At 50.7% G+C, this 13394-nt stretch overlaps 1 protein-coding gene across 7 annotated transcripts in view; it reads left to right on the top strand.

Moving 5' to 3' along the window:
• Positions 1–13394, top strand: part of RNF213 (ring finger protein 213) — a 103533-nt gene that overhangs the window by 49202 nt on the left and 40937 nt on the right. For all 7 annotated transcript variants that reach the window (XR_006608300.1, XM_045085744.1, XM_045085742.1 and 4 more), the window contains 9 exons: positions 922–1511; positions 2382–2547; positions 3523–3740; positions 4822–4962; positions 5078–5242; positions 5937–7092; positions 8236–8429; positions 8849–9004; positions 9560–13153. Coding sequence is in view for 6 of the 7 variants with exons in the window: in XM_045085744.1 (XP_044941679.1) it covers positions 922–1511; positions 2382–2547; positions 3523–3740; positions 4822–4962; positions 5078–5242; positions 5937–7092; positions 8236–8429; positions 8849–9004; positions 9560–13153 (6380 nt within the window). In the remaining variant the exon portion in view is untranslated. The remainder of the gene's footprint in view (positions 1–921; positions 1512–2381; positions 2548–3522; positions 3741–4821; positions 4963–5077; positions 5243–5936; positions 7093–8235; positions 8430–8848; positions 9005–9559; positions 13154–13394) is intronic.

Genomic DNA, 13394 nt, shown 5'->3' with positions numbered 1-13394 from the left:
TCCTAGTGGTTTTCCTTGTCTTTTACTCCCAGAGCGTCTAGTTTCCTTCAAGCCTTCTTGATGTTGCTATGTTTTCATGTCTGTCTTTCACATGAAAGGTTTACCACATATGTCTGGGAATTACTTTGTTCTCTGTTTGGAGAGGGGAACTCAGCAAATCCATGGAAGACCCTGAGGGTGGTGCCACTGGTCCTGTGGTGGACACGTTAGGTCTTCTCTGGGGCTGGCCAGCCCTGTGGTCCCCAGCTTGGTGGCCCCAGAGCGCCTTCCACATTAGCAGCTGTCACTTGCTAGGGTGGAAGGAGTGGCCGGCCTGCTATCTAGAACGGGGTGGGCAAGAAAGTCGGACCTCTTCTCCAGCCTTTCAAGCCAGACCTTCTCACTTCTCACCAGCTCCCCACCTCCAGCGGCCATAAGACCAGTGTATATGTTGCTGGAAATCCTGTGGCAGGAGCCTGGCTGACTCCTGGCCTCCCCGCTGTGGATTGGGGTTCCATGCCCTGGGGCCCAGCTTGACCTTCACCACGCTGCACATCTACTTTACGACTCCTTCCCTGCTCTGGCTGTCATCTCGTTTTCTGCTCCTCCCTGCCCAGCCCATTTATGACTTTTCCAAGGCCATGTCTGTTCTGGCCCTGGAGTACAGGATGCGGGGAGTGAGTGAAGCAGGCAACGTCCACACTGTCATCCCTGCCCAGGAAAGACCATGCTTGCTTTGTTGTGAAAATTCACGAGCAAACAGGGAATGGGGTAGGGTTTGGCAGGCACACAGATGGGTTCTTAGTGAGGAAGAACGCCAGCAAATGTGCTTGTGTGAGTTTTCTTAGGAGCAGTGAGGAGGACAATAAATATGGGTAAAATAAAATAAAATGGTGTGGTGAGTAGAGGTTTGACTTCTGACTTTCCTTTATGGTTTCAAAGTGGATCTGGAAGAGATGGAGGAAAGACACTTAGAAGATCTCAGCAGGAAAAGACTGAGTGATGCCGTGACAGTGAGGCTGTCCCTTAGCTCCCCGGATGTGAAGAAGGCAACACATTACGACCTGAGCCCCCAAGTCCAAGAGATGGCTGAAAAGGTGGACCAGCTCAAGAAGAGCCACATCTTCCAGGTCTTCTGGGAAGACACAGCAGAAATGCTGAGCGAGCCCGGGGAAGAGCTGGAAAGTCCGATTCTTCAGGCTGAGGAGGCATATAAATCTCTGTATCTCCCTTGTTTCGAGAAGTTGATGAGTCTGTATGAGGATCTGAGGGCAGGAGAGATCACTTTTCAGGAGGTTGACACCATATTCAAGGATTTTGTGAATAAGTATAGCCAGCTCGCCATCGACCTCAAGACTATGTGTGTTCTGGACCCCAGCGACCAAGGGGACTGGATCAGGTGTCGAGTTGAGCAGATCAGAGAGTACCATCACCTGCACCAGGCTGTTGGCTCAGCCAAGGTCATTTTGAAGGTCAAGGAGAATTTGGGCCTGACCGGTGACTTCAGTGTTCTGTACACTTTGTTAAACTTTGTAAGTTTTTTACCAGGGACCCATAGGGTGGGGGTGGGAGCTCCCATGGGCTCTCCGGGTTCTGGAAGCCAGACAGGATGGTTTCACGGCCTCCCCCAGGAATTCTTGTTTGCATTTCACCTGATGCCTGATCATGCCCAGGGCTTCGCTCTCACCTGCTTATAAATGTCAGGAGTGCTCCTGGCAATTGCGCATTTTCTTAGGCTGGCGTGAGAGTTGAGAGTTTGGGAATGGGCAGTGACCCTCTTTTGGTAGCCAGGCATTAGGATAGGGTCATCTGGTCTCATCAGGTTAGAGTGTGGGGAGGCAAAAGAAGGGTTTGTTCTGGTCCCCTCTTTTTGCACATTTGACAGAGCTGGCAAGGGGTAGTGCACGGTGAGCCATCTCTGCTGTGCTGAAGAAGCAGGTGCTTTGTTTTGTGTTTCTTCAGGCGGGCATTTACAAGGCAGCCCATGATCTGTGGTACGACAGAGACACTTACAAAGATGATGAAAATTAAGCACAAAATTTGGAATTATGCACACTTAGCCTTGGCTCCCAGCAGCGTGTTCTCAAATAGGTCTCTGCTCTGGGCCTTCATTTCTTTACTGATAAAACAGGAAAAGTAGCAATGTGCACTGGCAGAGTTCTTGTGTAAGTTGCTTCGTGGAGTGCCAGGTACAGAGGAATAGTAGTTATTAGGGATCGATGGGAAGGTGGCAGTGAGGGCTCTAGTGTCCCTACTTCCCGTCAGGAGCTTCATGCACCTGCCTTTAGCTGCTTCAAGTCCAAGAAGGGCAGATTGGGGCCTTTGGGATGGTTGGCGCCACTGTTTGGACTCTAGGGTTCCAGGTAACCAGGTTCAGCTCACAGTAGAGCTCTGTCTTGCAGACTGACAACTTCGACAACTATTGCCATGAGAAGCTGGACCAGATCAGCGAGGAGCTGATCCATGCCAAAAAACTGCTGCAGGACATCAGTGAGACCCGGTGCCAGTGTCTCCATGAGCTGTCCCTGAGCAAGGAGTTCATCCGCTGGGTCCAGGAGGCTCTCGGAGGTACAGCTGGTCCTTGAGGTTGCTGGGAGGAGGGAGAGAGCGTTAAGATGGCTCATGGGAGGCTTTCATAAATTCACGGGCAGTCCCTTTGCTGGGACACATGCTGTGTAAAGAACAGACACGCCGTCGGCGTCTCTTCAGGAGATGTGCCGTGCTTGCCTCATCCATGATGCGTCACGGCAGTATTTCATTAGTTCTGGCATTAAAACTATTTCCTTCACTGCTTTTTGCCCTTGCTCTGGAGGCTTGCTGTGAATAGTTGGATATCATTTTCATACAAATTTACCCTCTTTAGCTTTTTCCTGTGGTTGATTTAAACTAGAAGATAAGATAAGCTCTTGTCAACAGAAGAGATTTCATTACATCAGCTCATTGGTGTTCCCTGCATTTCCCTTTTTGGCCAAGAGCTTGGAAGCCTTTTTTGCTGTGTGGCTTAGGTGCCTCTGGCGGAGGGGATGCATGGAGGGGGGAAGGAGAGGGGAGGAAGGTAGGTGGAGGAAGCAGGAAAGGGGCGGCAGCAGCTCTGGTGTGCAGGACAGGTGCTCATCTGGGTGCTTAGTACTCTCAATGGGGGGCTCCTTGGCCCACTCCGATGCACATCCTTTGATTAGTAAGTAGTCCAAAGAGAATTAGCTTCATTTCTTTATAGTTAACTGGCAACATTGTATTTACCAGGTGAGCCCATTTCTTTTTATATTAAATAGTGATGTTGTGTGGATTATACACGACAAAGTGCATGGAGGCCTTGTGCCATGTCTGGATGTTGTTGTTGCTCCATAAGGCTAGATGTTGACCAGTGGTGTCAACATCAACAGTAAAAGAAATGTGGCCCCAGATTTGTACTAAAAGCAAAAAGTGGATTAGACCCTAAAAACCCATCACTATCCATTTATAGCCTAAGTGTTCTTGTTCAAGGTCTGAGTGTGGGATCGTCCTAGAGCCCTCGGGCACTCACCTGTCTCTCCTCACCCCAAGGCATCAACGAACTAAAGGTGTTTGTGGATCTCGCCTCAATCTCTGCGGGGGAGAATGACATTGATGTGGATCGGGTAGCCTGCTTCCACGACGCCGTGCAGGGCTACGCGTCGCTGCTGTATAAGCTGGATGTGAGTGCAGGATTTGAGGAGTTCATGATGCATCTTGAAGAACTGTGGAAGGCTCTGGAGAATGACCTGCACCTGCCCCGTAAACTGGTAAGTCTTCTTTCTGGCTTCATCTTAGCACACGAAGCTGTGCACAGGGTCTCATTTGGCATCACAAGGGGCAGGACTACAGGTCACCCCCACCTGTGTGGTCCATGTTAAAATGATGTTTGAGACCAGTTTTCCTTCATATGTGGAACTGTTTTCTTTTCCTTGTTATGGTAGATAGAAAGTGGGATTCAAAATTTCATGTAAATAAGAGCAATTTCCATTGTGCAAAACACACATGGAAAAAAGACTGATCTATGACCCGTGTTTTCTTCTGAATGGTGATAACTGTTACTTTTTACTGTATGTTTCTTGGTTCTTTCCACGTTTCCCACAATTGGCATGAATTCAGTTTCTTTCAATAATCTCTCCACCCAACATGGAGCATGAACTTGGGGCCCTGAGATCAAGAATTGCATACTCCCCCGACTGAGCCAGACAGGCACCCCTGTAAATTCATCTTTTTTTATCAGAGAAACGAATGAATGTGTTAGTGTAAGTAAACCATTTGCACTGGGGTCCACACAGACCCATACCGTTTCACGTGGCTGGTGCACAGAGGTGACGTCCCGCCAGATCTGCCAGAGGGTGAGGGCGGAAAGGAGCAACAGAGGACCAGGCACAGGGGAGCTCCGCTTCTGCTGCTGGAAGCTTACATCTGAACAGAAGTCTTTGCTGTAATCTCTCCCAGGGCTTCTATTTGGACCTGGGGTCCCCAGAAGCACACTTAGAATGTAAGGCCACACTGCTGTCCTCTATCCAGCAGTACCCCCACCTGGGGGCCTGGCAGCATGAACCCCCTCACTGTTCTGTCCATGTGCCCCCATGTGTTAGCCAGGGCACTGGCCATTGGTCCTCACCAGACAGCCTGTTACATAAAGGGCAACACCATGAGATAGTGACCGAGAGGGCTAAGTGAGAGGGCAGTGGGCGAGGAAGGCCTCCCCTGCGGAAAGGACATGGGGAGGAGATGGAAGCAGATGGGGAGGGGGAACTTGCCCCATGGGGAGCAGAGACGGAGCCACAGGAAGAAGAGAAAGAAGGTTGCTCATACCGTGGCCTATTTCCCCTCCTGTTCCAACAGCATGATTCTGCCAGGAACTTGGAGTGGCTGAAAACTGTGAAGGAAAGTCACGGGTCGGTAGAACTTTCCTCCCTGTCATTGGCAACAGCCATCAATGACAAAGGCGTCTATGTGATCAGGGCCCCCAAGGATAGCCAGAAGGTGAGCCACCCTGAGTCCTGACACAGCTGTCAGTGGTGTGTTCAGGCTGCTGCAAGTTGGGGTGAGGGTGGGGTTCTTCCAGAAAAGTGACCTCTAAGCATGCACGGTTCCGTAGATCTCCCCAGATACAGTTCTACAGTTGCTTTTGCCCGAGAGCCATGGAGACCCTGAGGAGGTACGAGTCTACTCTTTGGAAGACCTCAAGGAGCTTTTGAATAAATTGATGCTGATGTCTGGGAAGAAAGATCACAGGAATGTTCAAGTAGAGGTATTTTCTAAGGTGAGGACTTGTGATGACGTTGGCACCAAGCAGATGAGCTCATCTTTGGGCAGAGGACTGTCACTGCCCAGTAGCCAGAGAAAGAAGGGTTTGACTTTGGATTAGTTGATAGGAAGCACTCTGCTTTAAATCCACGGAGCGGGGAGCCAGCATGTCTGCAGAATGAAGTCACCCCAATTCCTGACCCCAAGAAATGCCTGAGCTCCAACGGGCCCTTTGGTCGGTAGTCCCTTCTTAAGATGCACAGACCGAATTGTTCTTAATCCTCGACATTATAGAGGAGATAACTCCATGGATAGGTCTTCGTTTACTCTAGAAATCAGCAAGAACATGCAAAGACTTAAAGATTTAGCTAGTCATTCTTCATTGAAATTAAAAGTAACCATGTTGATAAAGGAATATCTCTGTACATAACCGGCTCTGGACTTTGTTACCGGTGTTTTCTTTCAAGGTCACTTGTACTTTATGATGACATCCTTTAGCCTTATCAGAGAGTCCTGTGGGAGGCTGATGATGTTAATCAGGAAATAAGGCCTCTGTGATTACCCCGTGTGCTCAAGGCCACATAGGGAACCAGTGGAAAGACATGAACCCAAGTACTTCAAGTTATATTTCTGTTTGGGTCATTCTGGACAATTATGTGACCTGACATGCTCTGTGATGTCTGCCTCCTGTCTGGTTCCGTGTGCTACAGGTGTTCTGCAACGTGCAGCGGCTTGTCCAGGCCTTCATAGACCTTTACTGTGCTGGCAACATGCTGTTCAGGGCCTGGGGTGCCGAGGTATACTGCTCCCCACAGCACAGTGTCTCCATTCGAATGGATTTCTGCTTGGAGCCCATAAGCCCTCTCAGGGGCAGTGGGCCGGTGGCCACGCTGTTGGAGGCCGTCAGCAGAGAGATGGAGCATTTCCTGGATCACTGGAAGAGCTTCGTGGCAGAGAAGCGGACCAAGTACTTTTATCTCAACTACTACACTGCCGAGCAGCTGGTGTACCTAAGCACAGAGCTCAAGAGACAGACGCCCAGCGATGCTGCTGTCACCATGCTGTCCTTCATCAAAAGTGACTGCACCCCGACAGATGTTGCGAAGGCCCTCGAGGCGCCCAATGGAGACGCTGCCAGGCACCACGAGAGGACAGTAGTAGAGGAATTGCGGCGGATGCTCCTGCGCGAGTTCAGCCTGGTGGGCAAGCTGAGGGCCGTACTGGAGCAGTCCATGGCATGCATGAGTGCCTTCCTGCCTCACTCGCTGGACCTGGAGACCCTCGGCCGCTGTCTGGCCCACCTGGACTGGACGAGTGGACGTGCCGTGACGCGGTTCCTCCCCAACGGCCTGCACATCGGCCAGCCCAACCTCCTCGTCTGTGGCCACTCTGAGGTGCTGTCGGCCGCACTGGCTATCTACATGCACACCCTGCATCAGCCACTGCCCACCTTTGACGAGGTACTGCTCTGCACTCCGGGAACCACGTTTGAGGAAGTGGCCCTGCTCCTGCGCCGCTGCCTCACTCCAGGCTCCCGGGGACAGGGCGTCTATAGCCTGCTGTATGTGGACCTGCTGAGCTATGAGGTGGCCTGCCAGGTGGAAGCGCTTTTCCTGACCCTGTGCTCACAGCCACATCGGGATGACTTCCAGCTGGTGATGATCTGTGACTCTGAGCGGGAGCATTGCCACCTGCCCTCGGCCTTCAGCCAGTACAAGGTCCTTGTCACACCTCAGAAGCCCCTCCAGGATATCCAGGCCTACCTGGCTCGGCATTTCCAGGTCCCCAGGCACTTGCCATCAGCTGCCGATGTGTTCCGGGACCGGATGTGTGTGGGGATTGTGGCCTCCAAGCGAGCGGGCGTTGGTAATGACAGTTCCTGGGGTGGATGTGCCCCTTGGGTCCCAGGGACCATTTGATGTTCAGTGTTCAATGATGTACAAATGGCATGGGTTCCGATGCCATATTTTCCCATTTATATCCATTAAGTACATTAGGATGACATTCCCTATCCAGCAGGGGCAACTCAGGCAGAGCCCTCTATAGGAGGAAACTGAGCCTCAGGGAGGTTTTGATTCTTGGAAGCTGTCAATCAGGGCCCATGCTGGAATGCGACACCCTTTCTCCCTGGGTTTCAGGCTCAGGCGAGTCCAGGGAGCCAAGTCACCTTCCTCTAAACAGGCTTCTCTAAAGCTCCCTCTCTCTTATTTTATTTTATTTATTTATTTATTTATTTATTTGACAGACAGAGATCACAAGTAGGCAGAGACAGACAGGAGGAAGCAGGCTTCCCGCTGAGCAGAGAGCCCAATGCGGGGCTCGATGCCAGGACCCTGAGATCACTACCTGAGCCAAAGTCAGAGGCTTAACCCACTGAGCCACCCAGGCGCCCTGCTCCCTCTCTTTTAAACTCTGTTGGCCACTTCAGGGTTGATGTGGATCTTGAGAGCAGAGAGAGGTGTGATTGCTTTGTCTTGAGAAGAAATAGATGCCCCTTGACTTCCCTTCTCTTGACTTTATCCCCTTAACAGCACAACCTTCTCTGCATGGAAAACCTTTGCCTCCCCTCCCCCAGACACTGTCCTTTGACTCAGATGGCCACCATCCATTCCAGGGGATGCCAAGGATCTTGAGCAGGCAGCAGCAGGAAAATTTGAGGATTCCAAAGTGTATTCTTTACCATGGTGTTACATTGTGTCAGTTCTGAATTTCGCACAGAGAAATGACTTGTAATAAATCTGGATTCTCTTGTTCCTGGTCCACAGCCCTGGCACCTGATTTCCATATTTTATTTTATTTCATTGTTTTAAGATTTTGTTTATTTGAGAGAGAGCATGGAGGGAGGAGCAGAGGGAGAGGGACAAACAGACTCAGTGCCGACCGAGGAGCCTGATATGAGGCTCCATCCCAAGACCCTGGGATTGTCACCTGAGCAGAAATCAAGAGTCAAGACGCTTAACCCACTGAGCAGCCCAGGAGCCCCCTAATTTCCATATTTTAATGTTACAGGAAAGTCTCTCTATGTCCGGAGATTACATGGCAAATTGAAAATGCAGCTCGGAGGCAAAAAAGTGCCCCTGAAAGTGATCCGACTAATCGACGGTGAGGTAGATGAGAATCAAGTGCTGCAGTCCCTCCTGCCTTTCCTGAAGGCTGAGTACCAGACAGGACCTGTGATCTTCCACTTCGACGTGACCTCTTCAGTAAGTGCCCCAGGATTTCAGTTGATTGGCCGTGTCAGGAAAGACTCAGTCCCCATGTCTCACACTTCCTGCTTCTTATATAAAGAATTTCCTCTTTCGGGGCGCCTGGGTGGCTCAGTGGGTTAAAGCCTCTGCCTTCAGCTCAGGTCATGATCTCAGGGTCCTGGGACCTTGTGTTGGGCTCTCTGCTCAGCAGGGAGCCTGCTCCCCCCACCCCATCTCTGTCTGCCTCTCTGCCTACTTGTGATCTCTCTCACTCTGTCAAATAAATAAATAAATCTTAAAAAAAAAAAATTTCCTCTTTCTACATGATAGTCATTGTCGCTGTGTCCAAGGACAGAGCACAATGGTCCTCAGGGTTGGGAGACTGCATTGTCCTTTGAGTGAGTGCTTATACACCCAAGCAATTCTGTCTCTAGGTGCAGACTGGGCTTTGCGCGTTCATTTTCAAACTCTTCATCCTACGGTACTTAATGGATATAAATGGGAAAATATGGCATCGGAACCCATGCCATTTGTACATCGTTGAAACCCTGGAAAGGTCGCCAGCGCTGCCCAGGACACCTTCAAGACGGGTATGTGCCACAGATCCTTTTTATGCCAGCACAAACCACTTCTGCCTTAGCGAAGCCACTTTACAAGTACTTTTTGATAATGTCTGGAATAAAAATACTCTTACTAGTTAGGAGTATTAGAGTTTGATTTGGGATTGATGCTGTTTGTCTGAGTAAACGCTAGAGGTGCTCAGAACCCAGTAAATCCATCTGCTGGGCACACACAGTCTGTCCCTAATGCCATCTAAGATGGGAAGGAGACTTTTGTCACATATACTTCTTAACAGAAGGGAACCTTGTGCACATATGCACACGCATGTGCTTGGTAGAGACTTTGTTTCAGGAGGTTGTGTGATAAGGACCTGACTGTGGAACTGGTAGCTCCCATGATGCCCCAGTGATAGACAGTAGCCTGAGCACAAAGGAGTCTGCAGAAACCACTTTATGGAAAGTGGGATCTCCGAAAGGTTCTATACACTGCATGTATACAGCCGGTGTGGATCACGTGGAGGGTTAAAATGCAGATTTCTTAGGAAACGTAGTCATAACCATTTTATTCGTGTCTCCCCTTTCTAGAGTACACATACCCCCCACTTCAGTTTTCTCGATATCTTCCCAAGAGTCACCTGCCGACCTCCCAAAGAAGTGATCAACATGGAGCTGAATCCCGAAGAGACCTACAGTGATCCAGGGATGGATCAGAAAGCATTCCGCAGTGAGACTTTCCAGAGGCCTTATCAGTATTTGAAACGGTTCCATGAGAAACAAAACCTAGACATGTTTCAGTACCAGAAAGGCTCAGTGGAAGGCACTCCTGGGGAATGCCTCCAGTATTTCCTGATTTACTGCGGGTTGATAAATCCATCCTGGGCAGAGCTAAGGAACTTTGCTGGGTTCCTGAATTATCAGCTCAGAGATTGTGAGGCCTCCCTCTTCTGCGACCCACGCTTGATTGGAGACACACTGCAAGGCTTCAAGAACTTTGTGGTCACCTTCATGATCTTCATGGCAAGAGATTTCGCCACACCGACACTTCATACATCCGATCAGAGCCCTGGGACGAACACAGTCACCATGGATGGGGTGCCCGAAGAAGACCTAGCCCCTTTCACTCTCCGGAAGAGGTGGGAGTCAGAGCCTCACCCGTACGTGTTCTTCAATGGTGACCACACATCCATGACATTCATGGGCTTCCACATTGAGCCCAATAGGAGTGGCGGCCTTGACGCCATCGACCTCTCCAGTGGGAGAGTGATCAAGAAAGATGTCATGGGGATGGAACTGTACCGGGGGCTATTGCTTCAGAGGGTGCCCTTCAATGTTGACTTTGATAAGCTTCCAAGACTTGAGAAACTTGCAAAGCTCTGCCTGGTGTTGGGGATCCAGTGGCTCATGGACCCTGATGAAACCTATGAGCTCACAATGGACAATATGCTGAAGATCCTTGCCATCGAGATGCGGTTCCGGTGTGGGATCCCTGTCATCATCATGGGAGAGACTGGCTGTGGGAAGACCAGGCTCATTAAATTCCTCAGTGACCTGCGACGTGCGGGCACCAAAGCTGAAACCATGAAGCTGGTCAAGGTCCACGGAGGAACCACTGCAGAGATGATCTACTCCAAAGTGCGGGAGGCAGAGAAACTTGCTATGTACAATAAGGACCAACATCAGCTGGACACGATCTTGTTCTTCGATGAAGCCAATACGACAGAAGCCATAAGCTGTATCAAGGAAGTCCTATGTGATCGTACAGTGGGCGGCCAGCCCCTAGCCAAAGACTCGGGCCTGCATATCATAGCGGCCTGCAACCCTTACCGGAAGCACTCACAGGAGATGATCTGCCGCTTGGAGTCGGCCGGTTTGGGATACAGGGTCAGTGCAGAGGACACGGTGGAGAAGCTCGGCTCCATCCCCCTGAGGCAGCTGGTGTACCGAGTGCACGCTCTGCCGCCTAGCCTGATCCCGCTGGTGTGGGATTTCGGACAGCTGAACAACACTGCCGAAAAGCTCTACATCCTGCAGATTGTGCAGAGGCTGGTGGAGGCCATCAGCTTAGATGAAAGCGAGACTCGCGTGATCACAGAAGTGCTCTCTGCCTCTCAGGCCTTCATGAGGACGAGAGTGAACGAGTGCAGCTTTGTCAGCCTCAGGGATGTGGAGCGCTGTGTCAAAGTGTTCAGATGGTTTTACGACCACAGTGTGATGCTCCTGTCAAAGCTGGAGTCCTTTCTCCAAGAGTCCGACGTGGAGAGAGATCCTGTCCTCTGGTCCCTGGTGCTGGCCCTCGGGGTGTGCTATCATGCCTCTTTAGAAGAGAAGGAATCGTACTGGAGAGCCATTTGCAGTCTCTTTCCAGAACCATATAACGACAGCAAGATTGTTCTGGAGGAGATTGCTCAAACACAGAGTCTTTTTCTAAATGGTGTGTCTTTAAGGAAAACCATCGCTAGGAACTTGGCTTTGAAGGAGAATGTCTTCATGATGGTTATCTGCATTGAGCTGAAGATTCCCCTCTTCCTGGTGGGGAAGCCCGGCAGCTCCAAATCTCTTGCCAAGACCATTGTGGCAGATGCCATGCAAGGCCCGGCAGCTCACTCGGACCTCTTCCGGAACCTGAAGCAGGTCCATCTGGTATCATTCCAGTGCAGCCCACACTCTACTCCTCAAGGCATCATAAGCACCTTCAGGCAGTGTGCCCGCTTCCAGCAGGGAAAGGACCTAGAGCAGTACGTTTCTGTGGTGGTGTTGGATGAGGTTGGACTGGCAGAAGATTCACCTAAAATGCCCTTGAAGACTCTGCACCCCCTGTTGGAATATGGGTGCATTGAAGACGATCCTGCCCCCCACAAAAAGGTTGGCTTCATAGGCATCTCCAATTGGGCCCTGGACCCTGCCAAGATGAACCGGGGTATTTTTGTGTCCCGTGGCAGTCCCAACAAGAAGGAGCTCATAGAGAGCGCCAAGGGGATTTGCTCCTCAGAGCCCCTCGTTCAACAAAGAATCCAAGGCTACTTTGCACCCTTTGCCAGAGCCTATGAAACAGTGTGTGAGAAGCAAGACAAGGAATTCTTTGGGCTCCGTGACTACTATAGCCTCATCAAAATGGTCTTTGCCAAGGCAAAATCTTCTAATAATGCACCCTCCCCGCGGGATATTGCACAGGCTGTCCTTCGGAACTTCAGTGGCAAAGATGACATCCACGCTCTGGACATTTTTACAGCCAGTTTGCCTGAGGCAAAGTGTTCAGAAGAAGTCAGCACCATGCAGCTGATCCGGGAGAACATGTATAGTGACCTTCAGAAGGCGTCGGGCAAGGAGCTAGACGGCTCAGAGTCCCGCTACCTGCTTGTGCTGACCAGAAACTACGCGGCCCTGCAGGTCCTGCAGCAGACATTCTTCAAGGAGGACCGGCAGCCAGAGATCATTTTTGGTTCCAGCTTTCCCAGGGACCAGGAGTACACCCAGGTCTGCAGAAATATCAACCGAGTAAAGATCTGCATGGAAACAGGCAAGATGGTGGTGCTGCTCAACCTGCAGAGCCTGTACGAGAGCCTCTACGACGCACTCAATCAGTACTACGTCTACCTCGGAGGCCAGAAGTACGTGGACCTTGGTCTGGGGACCCATCGGGTCAAATGTCGGGTTCACCCAGACTTCCGCTTGATAGTCATTGAAGAGAAAGACGTTGTCTACAAACATTTTCCCATCCCTCTCATTAACCGGCTGGAGAAACACTATCTGGATATCAACACTGTTTTGGAAAGATGGCAGAAAAACATCGTGGAGGAGCTCAAGAGCTGGGTGGAGAGATTTGCAGATGTGAAACCGAACCCATTTGTAGCTGAACACAAGTACAGCCCTTCTGAAGTCTTCATCGGCTACCACCCGGACGCGTGTGCCTCTGTGGTGCTCCAGGTCACCGAGAGGCTGGGGCCCAGGATTTTGACTGATGAACTGTACCAGAAGGTGTCTGAGGAGGCCAAATTGATTCTGCTGGGTTGTGCCACGCCAGACGCCGTGATTCGGCTGGGAGCTACCTCCCTGGGCCTGTTTGCCGCACAGTCCCTGTCTCGAGAATACTACCACAGGCAGCAGCATAACTGCTTTGCAGACTTCCTTCAGGCCCAGCTTCGCACAGTGGATCTGGGGCACCGTGTCACCTTCACAGAGGTGATGATAATTTTATCTTTGTTTTCTTTCCGAGGCCTTGCATCCCTAGTTTCTAGAATTCAGGATTCTTTTCTAGTCGGTGTACAGGATTTAGAAATTGACGTGTTTGGACTTTAGTTTCTCTCCGTTAAGTGCAAAGAAACCCAGACGCTCACAAAAATTCAGTCAGAGCAGGTTTGGAGGGCCAGTTTCTGTGCAAAGCTCTGTGTCCAGCTCTGTGTAACATTGTGTCCAGTGCCCA

The sequence above is a fragment of the Mustela putorius genome, unplaced genomic scaffold, assembly GCF_011764305.1.
Source record: "Mustela putorius furo isolate JIRA1106 unplaced genomic scaffold, ASM1176430v1.1 tig00000873_pilon_pilon_pilon, whole genome shotgun sequence".
Classification (NCBI taxonomy): Eukaryota; Metazoa; Chordata; class Mammalia; order Carnivora; family Mustelidae; genus Mustela; species Mustela putorius.
This window is presented reverse-complemented; position numbering and strand designations above follow the sequence as displayed.